Consider the following 22,870-nt stretch of genomic DNA (forward strand, 5'->3'; position numbering starts at 1 on the left):
GGAATTTATCTCTAAAGAAAGGTCCAGTTTTCTCCAATATGGAAAACATATATCCTTAAAGCGGGGGTGTCAAACTCCATTTCATGGCGGGCCGTATCTGCAATATGGTTGCCCTCAAAGTGCCGGTTGCATCTGTAAGACTAGATGTCCAGAGCACCCCACCCCCATTGCATCAGATGTCAAGAACCCCACACCATCTCTAACAGCACCCCTTTTGGGAGCAGAGCTGGAAAGCAGAAAGAGCAGGGTCTGGAGGAGGACCAGAGGAGGAGTGGAGTCAGTTAGTGCAGGGTCTGGAGGAGGACCAGAGGAGGAGTGGAGTCAGTTGCCAGAGTCTGCAGAATGCTGCGACCAGGGGAGGCAGAGATGAGGGGGTGCTGCAGCTGCACTGAGAAGTGCAGGATTTGGCAGAGGAGTTCTATTCTCCTCTCTGCTGCCGACTGCTAAGACAGGGTGGGGGTAGAGACAGGGGGATACCTGCAGGAGAGGTGCAAGGGCCACATGAAATGGCCTGGAGGGCCGGATACGGACCGCGGGCCTTGTGTTTGACACCTGTGCCTTAAAGCCTAAATTTAGGTAAAGAGTAAAAAAAAAAAAAAAAAAACAACAGCCCAAGGGATGGTACTCATGTGAAGTGTCCCTTGTCCCAATGCTTAAGTCATTGTGGAAGTTCAAAGTTCTCTGCCTCCTTCCCATACCATGCCAGAATTTGGTGCTGCGAGGATTAATATCAGAGTTGGACCTGTGCCATGCATTCATCAACTATACTTCCCTCCTCCATTCATAGCAGCTGTACTTAGGGATGCACCAAAATTTTGGTGGCCGAAACGTTTTGGCCAAAAACACCCCTATTGGTCTTTGGCCAATATGAAAATAAGCACCAATACAGGTGCTGAAAAAAACCCCGCCCGCCGCTGCCACCCCTCTCCGCTGCCCACCTGCCTCTGCTGCCTCCATCCACCAGCGATCGGTGGTTCTCAGCCTTACCTGAGAAACCAATGAACGATCCTGGACCTGGTCATAGAGATAAGTGAAGGGAAGATGGCCTCCACTCATCTCTATGCCCTTGGAGGACTGGAGCGACGTCACTTCCAGTTCACACGTGAAGTATGGCCACGTATGTTGGAGTAAGAGCAATAATTCTCGCACTAGACCTCCTCTGTAACTTTACACTGGTAACCTGTAGAAATTTTTAAAGCATCACCCATGGAGATTTTTAAGTGCCGCAGTTTGATGCTGTAATGGAACCGACCCCAGACTGCGCTTGAGTACTTCTGTTAGAATACCACTTCCCCATCTGAACACCGACAACAGACACCACAGCTGACCATACAAGACTAGACGACACCAGTCTTGAAGTAAACCAGGAGGTAGACTAGTTTATTTGAACACAGATACAAGATATATACACTCAGGGGACAATCCCCCCTCCCAGCATAATGACACAGGGCGGGGCTATCTACATTTAGTAACAAGAGACCCACCAACAGACAGTCCCATCAGGAGGGAGGGCTGCTGGAGACCCCCCTCCCTCTACCAAGCCAATACACATAAACACATACATCCCATAATAGTTTGCTCCCAAGCCAGACACACAATAGAACAACGGGATGCAACCACACAACACCAAACAATCCACAACCCCCCACCCCAATATTAGGACAGATCACCCTGTACCCCTAACAGGCACAGGGTGACTTACACATAAGAGGGACATAGGGAGCTGAGACAGGGGTCTCCCCACCTCTCCAAAGTGAGCTGGGTTCCATGGGCCACCGACCCAAAGTGACTCCCGTCAAAGATGCCATTCCACGAGCGTGCGCAATTTTAAAGCGTTACATGTTGGGTATCTATTTACTCGGCGTAACATCATCTATCATATTTTACAAAGAAATGCCGTATATATTGCTTTTTTTTAATCATTAAAGTGTATTTTTTAAAAAATATATATATTAATATTTAAAAACTGTCCATTTTGGTTTAAATTTTGGCCAAGTGCATCCTGAGTTTTTGGTTTCGGCACCAGAATTTTCAATTCGATGCACCACTAGCTGTACTACAGCTTCCATGAATGAAAAGCAATCTACGAATGGAGGACAGACAGATGAATGAAAGGTCCACGTCCTCCATTCATACACAGCTGCACCGATTTTAAAAGTGAATGTAGCTGAGGGGAGAGGAACCCCCCACCCACTGTTGGGGGGCGGGGTTAAGGGGTACGCTTTACCGAAACATGTTCCATGTTACACCCTACAAATGGGGGCTATATATAACATGCTCCAAAAGGTGAACTTATCCTGTAACCTCTTATCGCTGATAGTACACATTATGCGGCTTCTCGGAGGGTGGGCCTTAGCACCAAGAGGCCATATATATGTGTACCGAAATGTAAAGACAGCTGTTCCCGAGAGCGCGCCCCCTGTCCGCTCCCGACACAGTTACCCGACGCTAGCAAAAAAGTTCCCAATCTCAACTTGTGATCGGGAGCTTTCCAATCATGTGACTGCTGTGACAGCCAATCACGGTGGTCACATAATCAGAAACCCCGCCCCACCTCTTAGCATCAGAAACCTCTTAAAGGGCTGGGAGGCGATGGCATTAAGGGGTTAAATGACATAAGTTGTGGTTTACTAAAGCTGCAGAGTGCAAAATCTGGTGCAACTGTGCAGAGAAATCAGCTTCCAGGTTTTATTGCCAAAGCTTAACCCCTCGCCCTCCAGAGGATTTCCCCCCCTACCATTTTTTGCGTTACGGCGCTGCGTTACTTTAACTGACAATTGCGTGGTCATGCAACGCCGCACCCAGATGAAATTGATGTCCTTTTTTCCCACGAATTGAGCTTTCTTTCGGTGGTATTTGATCGCCTGTGCGTTTTTTAATTTTTGCGCTATAAAAAAAAAAGACAGACAATTTTGAAAAAAAAAAAAACAACATTTTTTACTTTTTTGCTATTAAACATGTCCAGTAAAAAGTTTTAAAAATCAAATTTCGTCATAAATTTACACCAAAATATATTCTGCTCCGTGTCTTTACTAAAAAAAAAATCCCAATACGTCTAAACTGGTTTACGTGAAAGTTATAGCGTTTACAAATGGCGGTTTAGATAATGGGATTTTTTTTTGTTCTACTAGTAATGGTGGCGATTGCCGACTTATAGCGGGACTTCGGGCATTCTGACACTGGGGGGAGGGGGGACTTGGTGTCATTGACACTCCCAGTGACACCAATACAGTGATCAGTGCTAAAAAAAAAGCACTGACTGTACTTATGGCACTGGGCATGAAGGGGTTAATATGAGGGGCGATCAAAGGGTTAACTGTGTGCTGGGAGTGTTTTCCTAGGGGGCGGGAGGTGTGTGCTTCACTGTAAGCACACTGATCGGGATGGCTATGCTGTGCAGTGTGCTGAGCTGACAGGGAGGAAGACTGTTAGTAAACAAAACAGTCTTCCTCCGCGTTGAAGATGCTCGGTAATCACCGGGCGCTGGCGGGTAATTACCGGCTGGGACTCGGTAATTGACAGCTGTGGCCGCGAATGGTGGCACGGGTAGGGAGCGCGCGCGCCCCTTACCCGGAATTGCAAGATCACGTATATATATGTGATTTTGCATACCCCTGCCGCCCTGTAGCAGTATATCTGCTATAGGGCGGTGAGGAAGCGGTTAATTGAACAAGCTGAAGTTGGAAGCTGATTGGCCACCATGCACAACTGTGCCTGATTCTGAGTGCTGCAATTTTAGTAATTCTCCCCCATTGTCTCCTAAATGTCAGGCATTTTCTAGCATTGCTTGAGCAAACAGGCCCTTAGATAGCAGAAATCCATTAAAACTATAGAATGACATCACAGAAAGCACAACAGATAATAAAATAATAGACCCGTTTATAAATAAATAATTTGCAACCAAATCCTAAATACTTGGGACAGCACACGACATCTGACTGATCACCGCTCTCAGTCGGTGTAGGAATTGTTCTGGAGGCGGACTTAACGCCTCTACATCCAGCTTTTGAAAATCTGCATCACCAATCATCGTCGACAATACATCTGCGATCTTCTCCAGGTCAAACAGGGCGTGGCGCGGCCCTGGGATCATTCGGTCCTCGGTGGGGATATCTACGCCGTCTGTTTCCAGGACTTCCAATCTGGGCTGTGCTATCATCTTCAGGAAGGTGTAGAATTCTGTATAATCGATCCCTGTGCAAGATTTCATGATGACCTGAGGAAGGAATGCAAAAGAAAAAAAAAAAAATCGGCGTTATAGAAAACAATAATAAATATCGCAATTTAGAATTTTTATATAACATTTATTAAAGCAGAGCTCCACTCAAAAGGGGAAGTTCCGCTTTAAGGACTGCTCCCCCGCTCCCCATTAAGGATTGGCACCTTCGGGGGGCAGGTACCCAAATTTGACAGGTACCTGATCCCACTTCTGGGCCAATCACCTAGGCCAGGGGTAGGCAACCTGAGAAACGCAGGACTACAAGTTCCATCATTCCTCTGCAAGTCACAGCTGTAACTGTCAGTTTTGTAATCTTTGCGATGCCTACTGGGAAATGTAGTTCCACAACAGCTAGAGAGCCGCAGGTTGCCTACCCCTGACCTAGGCGATCGGAAGAGGAAGGTGTCCTTTCTCCCTCTCTGTAGTCTTTTGGGACACGTGACAGGTCTCAGAAGACTACAGGACCATTCAGGAAGCGCAGCGCTACTCGCGCATGTGCAGTGGGTACCTGGCTGTGAAGCCGCAAGTTGTCACAGCCGGGTGCCCACACTGATGATGTCGGCCTCCTGGAACACAGGACGGCCGGTGAAACGGGCTGCGGGGGACACACCACGGGACGGAGGGACAGGTAAGTGGCTATTTTTTAAAAGTCAGCAGCTACAGTTTTTGTAGCTGCTGACTGTTATTTTTTGACAGCGTGAGTGGAACTCCGCTTTAAATAATATACCAATAACCACCCGTGCTTATGTCAGTCAAACACAGATGAATTTATATTCGCAGCCGCTACCCCATCTCAAAAAAACAATCCAAAAATATAACATACAGTCAGGTGAATAAATATTGGGACATGGACACAATTCTAACATTTTTGGCTCCATACACCACCACAATGGATTTGAAATGAAACGAACAAGATGTGCTTTAACTGCAGACTGTCAGCTTAAATTTGAGGGTATTTACATCCAAATCAGGTGAACGGTGTAGGAATTACAACAGTTTGCATATGTGCCTCCCACTTGTTAAGGGACCAAAAGTAATGGGACAATTGGCTTCTCAGCTGTTCCATGGCCAGGTGTGTGTTATTCCCTCATTATCCCAATTACAATGAGCAAATAAAAGGTCCAGAGTTCATTTCAAGTGTGCTATTTGCATTTGGAATCTGTTGCTGTCGACTCTCAAGATGAGATCCAAAGAGCTGTCACTATCAGTGAAGCCATCATTAGGCTGAAAAAACAAAACAAACCCATCAGAGAGATAGCAAAAACATTAGGCGTGGCCAAAACAACTGTTTGGAACATTCTTAAAAAGAAGGAACGCACCGGTGAGCTCAGCAACACCAAAAGACCCGGAAGACCACGGAAAACAACTGTGGTGGATGACCGAAGAATTGTTTCCCTGGCGAAGAAAACACCCTTCACAACAGTTGGCCAGATCAAGAACACTCTCCAGGAGGTAGGTGTATGTGTGTCAAAGTCACCAATCAAGAGAAGACTTCACCAGAGTGAATACAGAGGGTTCACCACAAGATGGAAACCATTGGTGAGCCTCAAACACAGGAAGGCCAGATTAGAGTTTGCCAAACGACATGTAAAAAAGCCTTCACAGTTCTGGAACAACATCCTATGGAGAGATGAGACCGACATCAACTTGTACCAGAGTGATGGGAAGAGAAGAGTATGGAGAAGGAACTGCTCATGGTCCTCAGCATATCACCTCATCAGTGATCATGGTGGTGGTAGTGTCATGGCGTGGGCATGTATGGCTGCCAATGGAACTGCTTCTCTTGTATTTATTGATGATGTGACTGCTGACAGAAGCAGCCGGATGAATTGTGAAGTGTTTCGGGAATATTATCTGCTCATATTCAGCCAAATGCTTCACAACTCATTGGACGCTTCACAGTGCAGATGGACAATGACCCAAAGCAGACTGCAAAAGCAGCCAAAGAAGTGGAATGTTCTGCAATGGCCAAGTCCATCACCTGACCTGAATCCGATTGAGCATTTCACTTGCTGAAGACAAAACTGAAGGGAAAATGCCCCAAGAACAAGCAGGAACTGAAGACAGTTGCAGTAAAGGCCTGGCAGAGCATCACCAGGGATGACACCCAGCGTCTGGTGATGTCTATGCGTTCCACACTTCAGGCTGTCATTGACTGCAAAGGATTTGCAACCAAGTATTAAAAAGTGAAAGTTTGATTTATGATTATTATTCTGTCCCATTACTTTTGGTCCCTTAACAAGTGGGAGGCACCTATGCAAACTGTTGTAATTCCTACACCGTTCACCTGATTTGGATGTAAATACCCTCAAATTAAAGCTGACAGTCTGCAGTTAAAGCACATCTTGTTCGTTTCATTTCAAATCCATTGTGGTGGTGTATAGAGCCAAAAATGTTAGAATTGTGTCCATGTCCCAATATTTATGGACCTGACTGTACACCTGATAGCTAGTGATGCACCGAAATGAAAATTCTGGTGCCGAAAATTCAAAATGCACTTTGCTGAAAACCAAAATGTGCAGTTTTCAAAAGTTAATATATATTTTTTTTTGCAAAAAAATACTTTGATTAAAAAAAAAAAAAAAAACCAAAAAACCAATATATTCCCCAATTTTTTTGTAAAATATGAAAGAGGATGTTACAGCGAGTAAATAAATACCCAACATGTCACGCTTAAAATTGCAGCATGCTTGTGAAATGGCGTGAAACTGCGGTACTTAAAAATCTCCATGGGTGATCCTTTAAAAATTTCTACAGGTTAGCAGTGTGAAGTTACAGAGGAGGTCTAGTGCGAGAATTATTGCTCTCGCTCTGATGTTCGTGGTGATACCTCACGTGTGTGGTTTGAACATCATTTACATATGTGGGCATGGCCTACGTATGCGTTCATCACTACGTGTGGGGGGGGAGGGCACTTTAAACATTTTTTTTAAATTTATTTAAACTTTTTTAAAAAATTTATTTAATTTTTTTTTCTGTCCCTTTAAATACAGTTTAATCGCTTTTATTCTTATCATAAGAAATGTATGCATCCCCTGTGATAGAAATAATTAGTGACAGGTCCTCTTTATGGAGAGATATGGGGTCAATAAGACATAATTAGTGACAGGTCCTCTTTATGGAGAGATATGGGGTCAATAACACATAATTAGTGACAGGTCCTCTTTATGGAGAGATATGGGGTCAATAGGACATAATTAGTGACAGGTCCTCTTTATGGAGAGATATGGGGTCAATGAAACATAATTAGTGACAGTTCCTCTTTATGGAGAGATATGGGGTCAATAACACATAATTAGTGACAGGTCCTCTTTATGGAGAGATATGGGGTCAATAACACATAATTAGTGACAGGTCCTCTTTATGGAGAGATATGGGGTCAATAAGACATAATTAGTGACAGGTCCTCTTTATGGAGAGATATGGGGTCAATAGGACATAATTAGTGACAGGTCCTCTTTATGGAGAGATATGGGGTCAATAACACATAATTAGTGACAGGTCCTCTTTATGGAGAGATATGGGGTCAATAGGACATAATTTGTGTCAGGTCCTCTTTATGGAGAGATATGGGGTCAATAGGACATAATTAGTGACAGGTCCTCTTTATGGAGAGATATGGGGTCAATAGGACATAATTAGTGACAGGTCCTCATTATGGAGAGATATGGGGTCAATAACACATAATTAGTGACAGGTCCTCTTTATGGAGAGATATGGGGTCAATGAAACATAATTAGTGACAGGTCCTCTTTATGGAGAGATATGGGGTCAATAGGACACAATTAGTGAGAGGTCCTCTTTATGGAGAGATATGGGGTTAATAGGACATAATTAGTGACAGGTCCTCTTTATGGAGAGATATGGGGTCAATAACACATAATTAGTGACAGGTCCTCTTTATGGAGAGATATGGGGTCAATAGGACATAATTAGTGACAGGTCCTCTTTATGGAGAGATATGGGGTCAATAGGACATAATTAGTTACAGGTCCTCTTTATGGAGAGATATGGGGTCAATAGGACATAATTAGTGACAGGTCCTCTTTATGGAGAGATATGGGGTCAATAACACATAATTAGTGACAGGTCCTCTTTATGGAGAGATATGGGGTCAATGAAACATAATTAGTGACAGGTCCTCTTTATGGAGAGATATGGGGTCAATAGGACACAATTAGTGAGAGGTCCTCTTTATGGAGAGATATGGGGTCAATAGGACATAATTAGTGACAGGTCCTCTTTATGGAGAGATATGGGATCAATAGGACATAATTAGTGTCAGGTCCTCTTTATGGAGAGATATGGGGTCAATAACACATAATTAGTGACAGGTCCTCTTTATGGAGAGATATGGGGTCAATAGGACATAATTAGTGACAGGTCCTCATTATGGAGAGATATGGGGTCAATAACACATAATTAGTGACAGGTCCTCTTTATGGAGAGATATGGGGTCAATAACACATAATTAGTGACAGGTCCTCTTTATGGAGAGATATGGGGTCAATAGGACATAATTAGTGACAGGTCCTCTTTATGGAGAGATATGGGGTCAATAGGACATAATTAGTGACAGGTCCTCTTTATGGAGAGATATGGGGTCAATAGGACATAATTAGTGTCAGGTCCTCTTTATGGAGAGATATGGGGTCAATAGGACATAATTAGTGACAGGTCCTCTTTATGGAGAGATATGAGGTCAATAACACATAATTAGTGACAGGTCCTCTTTATGGAGAGATATGGGGTCAATAGGACATAATTAGTGACAGGTCCTCTTTATGGAGAGATATGGGGTCAATAGGACATAATTAGTGACAGGTCCTCTTTATGGAGAGATATGGGGTCAATAGGACATAATTAGTGACAGGTCCTCATTATGGAGAGATATGGGGTCAATAACACATAATTAGTGACAGGTCCTCTTTATGGAGAGATATGGGGTCAATAACACATAATTAGTGACAGGTCCTCTTTATGGAGAGATATGGGGTCAATAGGACATAATTAGTGACAGGTCCTCTTTATGGAGAGATATGGGGTCAATAGGACATAATTAGTGACAGGTCCTCTTTATGGAGAGATATGGGGTCAATAGGACATAATTAGTGTCAGGTCCTCTTTATGGAGAGATATGGGGTCAATAGGACATAATTAGTGACAGGTCCTCTTTATGGAGAGATATGGGGGGTCAATAGGACATAATTAGTGACAGGTCCTCTTTATGGAGAGATATGAGGTCAATAACACATAATTAGTGACAGGTCCTCTTTATGGAGAGATATGAGGTCAATAGGACATAATTAGTGACAGGTCCTCTTTATGGAGAGATATGGGGTCAATAGGACATAATTAGTGACAGGTCCTCTTTATGGAGAGATATGGGGTCAATAGGACATAATTAGTGACAGGTCCTCTTTATGGAGAGATATGGGGTCAATAAAACCCCACATCTCTCCTCTGCAATGTAAAGCATTAGCTCAAAAAAAAAAAAAGCATTGATCTAGTGCTTTAAAAAAAAAAGAGAAGTGGTCAGAACGGGACGTGACATCGCTCCGGTCATCCAAGGGCATAGAGATGAGTGGCGGCCATCTTTCCTTCACTCATCTTTATGCCCAGCGGCAGATCGATGGTTTCTCAGGTAAGGCTGAGAACTACCAAGCGGCGACGACGGCAGCGAGGTTTTTTCGGCACCTGTATCGGTGCCTTTTTTCATATCAGCCGACGGCCGAAAGGGGTATTTTCGGCCGAAGCGTTTCGGCCACCGAAATTTCAGTGCATCCCTACTGATAGCGCTTGCAAAACAACACTCAACACAATGTGCAAATATCCCAAAAAAAATATTTCTATACGGACACTTTATGTTTTTTGTGGCGTTTTAACAGATGAAAGCACAAACTAACTGGAACTTCGCAGTGATTGGCTTTGAATACAGTTAATTTTTGTTTAAGAAAAAAAAAATGTGAATTTTTGGAGATTTGCACATTGTATTGAGTGTTGTTTTGCAAGCGCTATCAGGTGTGTGTAATATTTATTGAATAATATCTATTATATCTGTGAGAAATGACGTCTAAACTTGCGTCCAGAGCTTCGGGAGAGGGGGGCAGGGGGCCATTTTGCACTTTGCATTCAGAAAGCTCTGTAAGTAAATTGGGGAAACTACATTTCCCACCCTTCATTGTAGCATTTCTGCATAGTATGGAGCTGGGCTGCTGTTAGGTAGGCTGTACAGGGGCCCTGTGATGTGTGACAGCGCCCCCCTTACCACCCCAAAAAATATCAAGATTATATTTTCACTAAAAAAAGCACTTACTAGAATAGAATGCAGCGGTGCTGCACGCTCCCAGGGAGTGCGCACAAGCAGGGAGCGGGAAGGATGTTTATAAACGGCCGGACGGGAGCAGTGCAGGGGCGGGTGGCTGTTTATAAACGTCCTCCCCGCTCCCTGGGAGTGCGCAGCACCGCGATCCGGTGCCCGCTGTGTCCGGAGGACCGATCGTTGCACGGGACCTCTGTGTAAGGTCCCGATCATGTGATCACCGATTGGTCGATCAGTGATCACATGAAGAGTAGTAAGCAAGATGTCACTAAGTGGTTAAAGCAGCGCAGTGCCGAATATCAAAAAAATGTCCTGGTCACGAAGGGGGTAAAACCAAATTACCAAAATGAAGGCCGCAGGATTATATAACCCCTTCACACCGGCGCCTCCCGGCCCTTTAAGAGTTTCAGAAGCCGGGAGGCGGGACAGGCGGGGTTTAGGGATCATGTGGCCGCCGTGACGCGTCGTCACGGCAGTCACATGATCGGGAAAGGTCCCGATAGAAAGAGGAGACCGGGACCTTTTCCGTGAGTACCGGACATGTGGACGGGCGGGGTTTAGGGATCATGTGACCGCCGTGATGCGTCGTCACGGCGGTCACATGATCGGTAAAGGTCCCGATAGAAAGAGAAGACCGGGACCTTTTCCGTGAGTACCGGACATGTGGACGGGCGGGGTTTAGGGATCATGTGACCGCCGTGACGCGTCGTCACGGTGGTCACATAATCGGGAAAGGTCCCGATAGAAAGAGGAGACCGGGACCTTTTCCGTGAGTATCGGACATGTGGACGGGCGGGGTTTGGGGATCATGTGACCGCCGTGATGCGTCGTCACGGCAGTCACATGATCGGGAAAGGTCTTGATAGAAAGAGAAGACCGGGACCTTTCCGTGAGTACCGGACATGTGGACGGGCGGGGTTTAGGGATCATGTGACCGCCGTGACGCGTCGTCACGGCGGTCACATGATCGGGAAAGGTCCCGATAGAAAGAGGAGACCGGGACCTTTTCCGTGAGTATCGGACATGTGGACGGGCGGGGTTTGGGGATCATGTGACCGCCGTGATGCGTCGTCACGGCAGTCACATGATCGGGAAAGGTCTTGATAGAAAGAGGAGACCGGGACCTTTCCGTGAGTACCGGACATGTGGACGGGCGGGGTTTGGGGATCATGTGACCGCCGTGATGCGTCGTCACGGCAGTCACATGATCGGGAAAGGTCTTGATAGAAAGAGAAGACCGGGACCTTTCCGTGAGTACCGGACATGTGGACGGGCGGGGTTTAGGGATCATGTGACCGCCGTGACGCGTCGTCACGGCGGTCACATGATCGGGAAAGGTCCCGATAGAAAGAGGAGACCGGGACCTTTTCCGTGAGTATCGGACATGTGGACGGGCGGGGTTTGGGGATCATGTGACCGCCGTGATGCGTCGTCACGGCAGTCACATGATCGGGAAAGGTCTTGATAGAAAGAGGAGACCGGGACCTTTCCGTGAGTACCGGACATGTGGACGGGCGGGGTTTGGGGATCATGTGACCGCCGTGATGCGTCGTCACGGCAGTCACATGATCGGGAAAGGTCTTGATAGAAAGAGAAGACCGGGACCTTTCCGTGAGTACCGGACATGTGGACGGGCGGGGTTTAGGGATCATGTGACCGCCGTGACGCGTCGTCACGGCAGTCACATGATCGGGAAAGGTCTTGATAGAAAGAGGAGACCGGGACCTTTCCGTGAGTACCGGACATGTGGACGGGCGGGGTTTGGGGATCATGTGACCGCCGTGATGCGTCGTCACGGCAGTCACATGATCGGGAAAGGTCTTGATAGAAAGAGAAGACCGGGACCTTTCCGTGAGTACCGGACATGTGGACGGGCGGGGTTTGGGGATCATGTGACCGCCGTGATGCGTCGTCACGGCAGTCACATGATCGGGAAAGGTCTTGATAGAAAGAGAAGACCGGGACCTTTCCGTGAGTACCGGACATGTGGACGGGCGGGGTTTAGGGATCATGTGACCGCCGTGACGCGTCGTCACGGCGGTCACATGATCGGGAAAGGTCCCGATAGAAAGAGGAGACCGGGACCTTTTCCGTGAGTATCGGACATGTGGACGGGCGGGGTTTGGGGATCATGTGACCGCCGTGATGCGTCGTCACGGCAGTCACATGATCGGGAAAGGTCTTGATAGAAAGAGGAGACCGGGACCTTTCCGTGAGTACCGGACATGTGGACGGGCGGGGTTTAGGGATCATGTGACCGCCGTGACGCGTCGTCACGGCGGTCACATGATCGGGAAAGGTCCCGATAGAAAGAGGAGACCGGGACCTTTTCCGTGAGTATCGGACATGTGGACGGGCGGGGTTTGGGGATCATGTGACCGCCGTGATGCGTCGTCACGGCAGTCACATGATCGGGAAAGGACTTGATAGAAAGAGGAGACCGGGACCTTTCCGTGAGTACCGGACATGTGGACGGGCGGGGTTTGGGGATCATGTGACCGCCGTGATGCGTCGTCACGGCAGTCACATGATCGGGAAAGGTCTTGATAGAAAGAGAAGACCGGGACCTTTCCGTGAGTACCGGACATGTGGACGGGCGGGGTTTAGGGATCATGTGACCGCCGTGACGCGTCGTCACGGCGGTCACATGATCGGGAAAGGTCCCGATAGAAAGAGGAGACCGGGACCTTTTCCGTGAGTATCGGACATGTGGACGGGCGGGGTTTGGGGATCATGTGACCGCCGTGATGCGTCGTCACGGCAGTCACATGATCGGGAAAGGTCTTGATAGAAAGAGGAGACCGGGACCTTTCCGTGAGTACCGGACATGTGGACGGGCGGGGTTTAGGGATCATGTGACCGCCGTGACGCGTCGTCACGGCGGTCACATGATCGGGAAAGGTCCCGATAGAAAGAGGAGACCGGGACCTTTTCCGTGAGTATCGGACATGTGGACGGGCGGGGTTTAGGGATCATGTGACCGCCGTGACGCGTCGTCACGGCGGTCACATGATCGGGAAAGGTCCCGATAGAAAGAGGAGACCGGGACCTTTCCGTGAGTACCGGACATGTGGACGGGCGGGGTTTAGGGATCATGTGACCGCCGTGACGCGTCGTCACGGCGGTCACATGATCGGGAAAGGTCCCGATAGAAAGAGGAGACCGGGACCTTTTCCGTGAGTATCGGACATGTGGACGGGCGGGGTTTGGGGATCATGTGACCGCCGTGATGTGTCGTCACGGCAGTCACATGATCGGGAAAGGTCTTGATAGAAAGAGAAGACCGGGACCTTTCCGTGAGTACCGGACATGTGAATGGCGGGAAATTATTTTGGTATGCAAAGTGGTTAAAAAAATAATTCGTTAAGTAAACCAATGCATTCCAAAATCACAACGTTCGGTTTGGTGATGAAGGTTTTGATGAATGTGCAGGAGGACTGAAAAAAAAAAGAAAGAAAGTCCTGAAAGAAACACATCACACAAAAGCCTCATGTGAGAAGTAGAAGCAACCTCAGCCCTCCGACGCGTTTCGTCCCACCCCCGGGGCGTAGTCTTAGGGAACAAGTCAGGACACGGGAAAGTCCCACTTCAATTTGGCCGGGTGTGGGCTACCGATACCTGACAGTGCTGATCCCAGTTATCCATTGTGTCCATCCACTCCGCGATCTCCCGCTGCACCGCTGTCAACTCTTTCTGCAGAAACCGCCACATCACCGTCACGTTGCAGCCGTTGACCCAGTTGTGATTGATGGAAATGGTGTCTATCTGGAACACAGGAAACGTATATTATGGAGAACGATGACAAGGGCTTGTAAAGTGGCCGTTTCTATAATAAAAGTAGTCAATGGCAGCCATCCTGTAAAGGAGCAGGCTGAGTACTTACCAGCTGGGCACTGTGGTTCCTCCTGCTGACATCCATGTCGTTACAGAACACAGTAGTGACACAGGAGTTGGGGGGGGGAAAGGAATCGGTGGGGTGAAATTACTAACAGCATATTGGGGGGAGGGGGGGGGGTTGATTTACTCAAGGCAAATAGACTGTGCACTTTGCAAGTGCAGTTGCTCCAGAGCTTAGTAAATGCGGTGAAGCTCTGTTGACTTCCATCATCCAATCATAAGCAAGCACAAAAATATATATATATTTTTTTTATTTTCCTCGCATGTGATTGGGTAATCTTTGCAAAGTGAAGCTCCATCCTATTTACTAAGCTCTGACGCAACTGCACTTGCAGAGTGCACAGTCTATTTGCCTTGGGTAAATCAACCCCGATAACGTATACGTCCAATGGGTGGTGAGGGGAATCTGCGCTTCCAAGAGCTCCTGACACTGATGCTATGTAACTCTCTGGGGTCAATCAGACAGCACTCCCCTCCCAGACGCTGTGGGATGATTTACTAAAGGCAAATAGACCGTGAACTCTGCAAGTGCAGTTGCCCTCATTTTTCCCCAGATCTTAGTAAATGCGGTAAAGCTCTGCTGATTTACACCATCCAATTGCGTGCAAGCAAAAATGCTGGGGTTTTTTTTGCATTTTTTAGCGTTTTTTTTTGGGGGGGGACGTCCAAAAACACTGGTTTTCTGTGTTTGACAGCGTTTTTCTGAGTTTTGCTGCGTTTTTCAGTGTTAGAGCGCTTTTACAGCTAAAAAACTCCTCTAGAAATCCACTAGTTCTGGTTTTTTTCCAGCCAAAAAACATTGATTTCAATCTCTGTGTGTATGGAGACAGAGGATAACATGCTGGGGGGGTTTACTGGCTGTAGAAAAAAAATGTCAAAAGCCGAAAACAGCCGCTGTAAAAACTTCCCGTGTGCGTGAGGACTAAATCAGAAAACAGGACTGGGGCAAAAGAAAATACACGGAAGGGCTGATTTACTAAAACTGGAGAGCGCAAAATCTGGTGCATAGAGACCAATCAGCTTCCGGGTTTTATTATTCACCTTTTGAACAAACATAATAAATACATTTTTTTTGCAGTTAAAAAAAAAAAATACATTTATTATTTTTTTGTTTCAGGAGCCTGTAAAACATTGCACCAGAGATCAGCAGATTGCTGGTGCCATGCAGGTCTCCTGCAGACCTGTCAGTATATCTGCTAACTGGTATGGAATTGCAGCACAGTGGCTAAATGGTTAGCACTTCCGCCTGGCAGTACTCGGATTGTTGGTTCAAATCCCAACCACGGCACCACCTGCCTGGAGTTTGCATGTTCTCCCTGTGCCTGTGTGGGTTTCCTCCCACACTCCAAAGATTGAGCTTTCTTTCAGTGGTATTTAATTGCTCGTGCGGTTTTTATTTTTTGCGTTGTAGAAAAAAAAAAGACCGACAATTTTGAGAAAAAAAAACCAATATTATTTTTGCTATTAACCCCTCGCCTACCGAGTACTCTCACCCCCTTTCTGTCCAGGCCAATTTTCAGCTTTCAGCGCTGTCGCATTTTGAATGACAATTGCGCGGTCATGCAACACTGTACCCATATGATATTTTTATCTTTTTTTTCTCACAAATAGAGCTTTCTTTTGGTGGTATTTAATCGCCGCTGGAGGTTTTACTTTTTGCGCTATAAACAAAAAAAGAGCAAAAAAAAGTTTTTTTCTTTGTTTCTATTATAAAATTTTGCAAACAGGTAATTTTTCTCCTCTCGTTGATGAGGCTGCATGGATAAGCAACAATGATGGGCGACACTGACAGGTGGCACTGGTGGGCACAGATGGGTGGCACTGCGGGGATACAGTAAATGCAGGTTCCGGGGAGAGCGGATACAGTGAATGCGGGGTCTGGGGAGAGCGGATATAGTGAATGCGGGGTCCGGGGAGACCAGATATAGTGAATGCAGGGTCCGGGGAGAGCGGATATAGTGAATGCAGGGTCCGGGGAGAGCGGATATAGTGAATGCGGGGTCCGGGGAGAGCGGATATAGTGAATGCGGGGTCTGGGGAGAGCGGATATAGTGAATGCGGGGTCCGGGGAGAGCGGATATAGTGAATGCGGGGTCCAAGGAGAGCGGATATAGTGAATGCGGGGTCCGGGGAGAGCAGATATAGTGAATGCGGGGTCCGTGGAGAGCGGATATAGTGAATGCGGGGTCCGGGGAGAGCGGATATAGAGAATGCGGGGTCCGGGGAGACCGGATATAGTGAATGCGGGGTCCGAGGAGAGCGGATATAGTGAATGCGGGGTCCGGGGAGAGCGGATATAGTGAATACGGGGTCCGGGGAGAGCGGATATAGTGAATGCGGGGTCCGGGGAGACCGGATATTGTGAATGCGGGGTCCGGGAGAGCGGATATAGTGAATGCGGGGTCCGGGAACAGTGGATATAGTGAATGCGGGGTCCGGGGAGACTGGATATAGTGAATGCAGAGTCCGGGGAGAGCGGATATAGTGAATGCGGGGTCCGGGGAGAGCGGATATAGTGAATGCGGGGTCCAGGGAGAGCGGATATAGTGAATGCGGGGTCCGGGGAGACCGGATATAGTGAATGCGGGGTCCGGGGAGAGCGGATATAGTGAATGCAGGGTCCGGGGAGCGCGGATATAGTGAATGCAGGGTCCGGGGAGAGCGGATATAGTGAATGCAGGGTCTGGGGGGAGCGGATATAGTGAATGCGGGGTCCGGGGAGAGCGGATATAGTGAATGCGGGGTCCTGGGAGAGCGGATATAGTGAATGCGGGGTCCGGGGACAGTGGATATAGTGAATGCGGGGTCCGGGGACAGTGGATATAGTGAATGCGGGGTCCGGGGAGAGCGGATATAGTGAATGCGGGGTCCGGGGAGAGCAGATATAGTGAATGCAGGGTCCGGGGAGAGCGGATATAGTGAATGCAGGGTCTGGGGGGAGCGGATATAGTGAATGCGGGGTCCGGGGAGAGCGGATATAGTGAATGCGGGGTCCTGGGAGAGCGGATATAGTGAATGCGGGGTCCGGGGACAGTGGATATAGTGAATGCGGGGTCCGGGGACAGTGGATATAGTGAATGCGGGGTCCGGGGAGAGCGGATATAGTGAATGCGGGGTCCGGGGAGAGCGGATATAGTGAATGCAGGGTCCGGGGAGAGCAGATATAGTGAATGCAGGGTCCGGGGAGAGCGGATATAGTGAATGCAGGGTCTGGGGGGAGCGGATATAGTGAATGCGGGGTCCGGGGTTTAGTACCACTTTAATTGAACAAGCTGAAGTTTGTAGCTGATTGGCTCCCATGCACAGCTGCACCAGATTTTGCCCTCTCTAGTGTTGGTCAATCCTCCCCGACATGTCCCGTCGTGTCCTATATACAAGGTCTATGATCTCCATGTGATTCTCCTCTGTGATGGTCACCTGAACACGGCCTCAGCACACTTGCCCGTCGCCTTACCACGTTGTACACCTGATGATGCCACCCGCTGGGCACAAAGATGATCTCTCCGGCTTCCTGTGTCACCTCCATCGGCGGGCAGCACTTCTGATAATTGGGGTACAGTTTAGGGTCCCGAAGGGTAGAAGACGTCACATCATACGGGAGATTTCCATGGCAATCCCTGAGGTTTTCCTCTGATCCCGGGGGAAAGAGCAGCCACTTCTTCCTCCCGCAGATATTCGCCGACCAGCTGTATGAACGGAAGACGTCGGCGTGGAACGGAGTCCTGTAATCAAACAAGTACAGAATAGCCACATAGAAAAAAACGTTTTCCATCAGTCAGACCCGGCTGGCAGACCGTAAGGGCCATTCACACCGGCAGGCATGCTACAACAGGATTTTTGTAACTCACCGTAAAATCCCTTCTGCCATGCAGAGCCATACAAAGCAGTGTGCAGGAGCTGACAGGGGAGAGATCTGTGTTGTTCATACGAAGGTCTCTCCCCTGTCAGAGATAATCAGCGATCACCGGGTGCCGGCGAGTAATCACTGGGCGAGACCCGGTGAATGACAGCCGAGACCACGAATGTATACCGTATTTTTCGCTCCAAAAAACGCACTTTTTTCCCCCCGAAAAATGGGGGAAAATGTCTGAACGTCTTATGGAGCAAATATGGTGCAGCGGGGCCAGTATTCCCGCCGCCGCCGTGTAAGAATACTGGGCCATCCGCTTGGCTCTACTGTGCAGAAGAACCTGCTCCTCGGTCCTACCAGTTCCTCAGTCCAGCGGTGTCCTGCTTTTACCGGCCGTCTTCTCTCCCCGGCTTCTTTAGTGTGGGCACTCGGCTGTGACAGCTTGCAGCTTCAGGAGATGCCCACTGAGCATGTGCAAGAGCACTGCTCTTTGTGAATGGCCACCTGCAGTCTTCTGGGACCTGTCACATGACCCACAAGACTACGGGGAGGACAACTCCGCGGAAGTGGGAGCGAGTACCTGTCAAATTCAGGTACCCGCTCCCCCTCCCTCCCCAAAGGTCCGCAGTCTCTGGTCATCTCCTGTACTGTGTCCGCAGTCTCTGGTCATCTCCTGTACTGTGTCCGCAGTCTCTGGTCATCTCCTGTACTATGTCCGCAGTCTCTGGTCATCTCCTGTACCGTGTCCGCAGTCTCTGGTCATCCCCTGTACTGTGTCCGCAGTCTCTGGTCATCTCCTGTACTGTCCGCAGTCTCTGGTCATCTCCTGTACTATGTCTGCAGTCTCTGGTCATCTCCTGTACTGTGTCCGCAGTCTCTGGTCATATCCTGTAGTATGTCTGCAGTCTCTGGTCATCTCCTGTACTGTGTCCGCAGTCTCTGGTCATCTCCTGTACTGTCTGCAGTCTCTGGTCATCCCCTGTACTGTGTCCGCAGTCTCTGGTCATCTCCTGTACTGTGTCCGCAGTCTCTAGTCATCTCCTGTACTATGTCTGCAGTCTCTGGTCATCTCCTGTACTGTCCGCAGTCTCTGGTCATCTCCTGTACTATGTCTGCAGTCTCTGGTCATCTCCTGTACTGTCCGCAGTCTCTGGTCATCCCCTGTACTGTGTCCGCAGTCTCTGGTCATCTCCTGTACTGTGTCCGCAGTCTCTGGTCATCTCCTGTACTATGTCCGCAGTCTCTGGTCATCTCCTGTACTATGTCCGCAGTCTCTGGTCATCTCCTGTACTGTGTCTGCAGTCTCTGGTCATCTCCTGTAGTATGTCCGCAGTCTCTGGTCAGCTCCTGTACTATGTCTACAGTCTCTGGTCATCCCCTGTACTATGTCCGCAGTCTCTGGTCATCCCCTGTACTATGTCCGCAGTCTCTGGTCATCTCCTGTACTGTGTCCGCAGTCTCTGGTCATCTCCTGTACTATGTCTGCAGTCTCTGGTCATCTCCTGTACTATGTCCGCAGTCTCTGGTCATCTCCTGTACTGTGTCCGCAGTCTCTGGTCATATCCTGTAGTATGTCTGCAGTCTCTGGTCATCTCCTGTACTGTGTCCGCAGTCTCTGGTCATCTCCTGTACTGTGTCTGCAGTCTCTGGTCATCTCCTGTACTGTGTCCGCAGTCTCCGGTCATCTCCTGTACTGTGTCCGCAGTCTCTGGTCATCTCCTGTACTATGTCTGCAGTCTCTGGTCATCTCCTGTACTGTGTCCGCAGTCTCCGGTCATCTCCTGTACTATGTCCGCAGTCTCTGGTCATCTCCTGTACTATGTCTGCAGTCTCTGGTCATCTCCTGTACTGTGTCCGCAGTCTCTGGTCATCTCCTGTACTGTCTGCAGTCTCTGGTCATCTCCTGTACTATGTCCGCAGTCTCTGGTCATCTCCTGTACTGTGTCCGCAGTCTCTGGTCATCCCCTGTACTGTGTCCGCAGTCTCTGGTCATCTCCTGTACTGTGTCCGCAGTCTCTGGTCATCCCCTGTACTATGTCCGCAGTCTCTGGTCATCTCCTGTACTATGTCTGCAGTCTCTGGTCATCTCCTGTACTGTGTCCGCAGTCCATTGGTTCAGAATATTTTCTTTCTTGTGTTCCTCCTCTAAAGTCTAGGTGCGTCTTATGGAGCGAAAAATACGGTACATACGTGATTGTGCGCACCCGTGCCTCCCTGTAGTAGTATTTCTCCTATATGGCGCCGCGAAACCAGTTAACCAGGCAGTGCTTACTCCAAAACATTTAACATTCTCTGGCTCTGAAGAAGAGGAGACTGCTCCTCGAAACGCGGCAGTTTTTGAGGGTCCTCTCGTGATATGGAGCTGATCCGGCTATTGCTTGCTTTGGACTTTGATATGCTCTTTTTTTTTATGAGTATATAATTACTGGGATACAATAAAGCTGTCATCTTTGGTAACGCCCTAGGCTGGTGCGCCCTCTTTTTCCTGGTCTTTACAGCAATTCTCTGAACCTTGCCTGCCTTGAACCACAGACTGCCATTGGACCAATCTGCCTGGCTGCCAACCACACGGACCTATTTGCTGTGCTTATGTCAGGGTCCTGTCCACGGCAGGAGTTCTGGAAGATCTGGCATTTCTGCCAGTACTCTACATGGCCGCAGAAGTACACATCAACCTCAGTCTGGTGCTAGGCGGCCTTTATAAGGAGGCTCATCACTTCCTCAAGTTACTGGATGATCTCTAGCTCCCCGTGCCCTGTTCCTGGTTTCTGTGACTTGACCTGTGATTTCCTGTTACCGACTCGGCTTGCTCCTGGACCCGTCTACTCTACTTTACCCCTGATCTGACCTCGGCTTGGCTTACGGATACTCTCTCTCTCGCTCCTCTGTGTATGACCTCGGCTATCCCATCTGATTATGTCTGCTCTGATTCCCACCTGGTACCTGACCTTGGCTTGAACCGACTACCCAGTAAACATCTAAATCCCGGAAGGCTTGCATACCACGCACAGGCGCCTCCTGTCTGCAGACCTATCTCCGTGCACCAGCTGTGCTTCTGCGTGGACCACCAACCAGAACTCCTACAGGCGACCTGTGCAACTTTGGGCCTGACTCCCGCTGTCCCACTGTCAGGGGAGTCTGGAACGTAGCCGCAAGGGAAGCCCTCTCTCCATTGGCCTCCATCACCAGGTACATGATAGCTTAGTTTGCACCTGCCCTGGCATGGTGGCCAGGCGCTATAGCATTGTGTATAAATCCTGAGGGCAACCAAGTACCAGTAGGCCTTTTTTTCCTTACGGGAAAGGGGGCTGCTATAGGTGAAAAGCACAGCTGCAGTGCCTGAGTACCAACGCTAGGGGGAGGCGTGACATAGGTTTGCCACATTTTTACGCAGCTCAATGCACAAAAACTGCCAGACACAGCAGAGGTTGGAGGTTCAGATACCAGTCCTGACACCTACTATGCCTCAGAAAGGAAAAGATCGTCTGCAATTCGAACAATGGTAACTTTATTCATTCGGACAACATGAACAGAAATTCCCACCTGACTTCTCACCCAGGACCTCCTCTGTTGATGCGTTTCTCCCACGAGATTGGGGTTCATCGTACAGCCTAGCCTTGAGAATGAAAAGCATCAGAGCAGGAGGTCCCAGGAAGGCATTTCTGTTCGTGTGGTCTGGATGAATAAAGTTACCAGCCTTTTTTTTTTTCTCACAGGCAGCCGGCCTTTTTCAAATAAAACATCCCGTCGAGGGGTTAATCTTCCAGCGGGCACCCCCCTTCCAGTCCGCACACTTTTCCCCCTCTTCCAGTCCGAACACTTTAACCCTCTTCCAGTCCGAACACTTTAACCCCCTTCCAGTCCGGACACTTTCACCCCCTTCCAGTCCGGACACTTTCACCCCCTTCCAGTCCGGACACTTTCCCCCCCTTCCAGTCCGGACACTTTCCCCCCCTTCCAGTCCGGACACTTTCCCCCCCTTCCAGTCCGGACACTTTAACCCTCTTCCAGTCCGGACACTTTTCCCCCCCTTCCAGTCCGGACACTTTCCCCCCCTTCCAGTCCGGACACTTTCACCCCCTTCCAGTCCGAACACTTTAACCCCCTTCCAGTCCGAACACTTTCCCCCCCTTCCAGTCCGAACACTTTAACCCCCTTCCAGTCCGGACACTTTCCCCCCCTTCCAGTCCGGACACTTTAACCCCCTTCCAGTCCGAACACTTTCCCCCCCTTCCAGTCCGAACACTTTAACCCTCTTCCAGTCCGGACAATTTCCCCCCCTTCCAGTCCGGACACTTTAACCCCCTTCCAGTCCGAACACTTTCCCCCCATTCCAGTCCGAACACTTTCCCCCCCTTCCAGTCCGAACACTTTCCCCCCCTTCCAGTCCGGACACTTTCCCCCCCTTCCAGTCCGGACACTTTCCCCCCCTTCCAGTCCGGACACTTTCCCCCCCTTCCAGTCCGGACACTTTCCCCCCCCTTCCAGTCCGGACACTTTCCCCCCTTCCAGTCCGGACACTTTCCCCCCCTTCCAGTCCGGACACTTTCCCCCCCTTCCAGTCCGGACACTTTCACCCCCT

General features: G+C 48.9%; 1 protein-coding gene across 1 annotated transcript in view; it reads right to left on the bottom strand.

The window, feature by feature from the left end:
• Nucleotides 1–1,353: 1,353 nt before the first annotated feature.
• Nucleotides 1,354–22,870, bottom strand: part of JMJD4 (jumonji domain containing 4) — a 29,660-nt gene continuing 8,143 nt past the window's right edge. The window contains exons 4-6 of the mRNA XM_089663304.1: nucleotides 17,893–18,160; nucleotides 14,160–14,306; nucleotides 1,354–4,216 (exon numbers count right to left, since the gene is read on the bottom strand). Coding sequence (XP_089519430.1) covers nucleotides 3,908–4,216; nucleotides 14,160–14,306; nucleotides 17,893–18,160 — 724 coding nt within the window. The 3' untranslated portion in view covers nucleotides 1,354–3,907. The remainder of the gene's footprint in view (nucleotides 4,217–14,159; nucleotides 14,307–17,892; nucleotides 18,161–22,870) is intronic.

This window comes from Staurois parvus, unplaced genomic scaffold (assembly GCF_062004578.1).
Source record: "Staurois parvus isolate SC_StPar_1 unplaced genomic scaffold, SC_StPar_1.0 ptg001651l, whole genome shotgun sequence".
Classification (NCBI taxonomy): Eukaryota; Metazoa; Chordata; class Amphibia; order Anura; family Ranidae; genus Staurois; species Staurois parvus.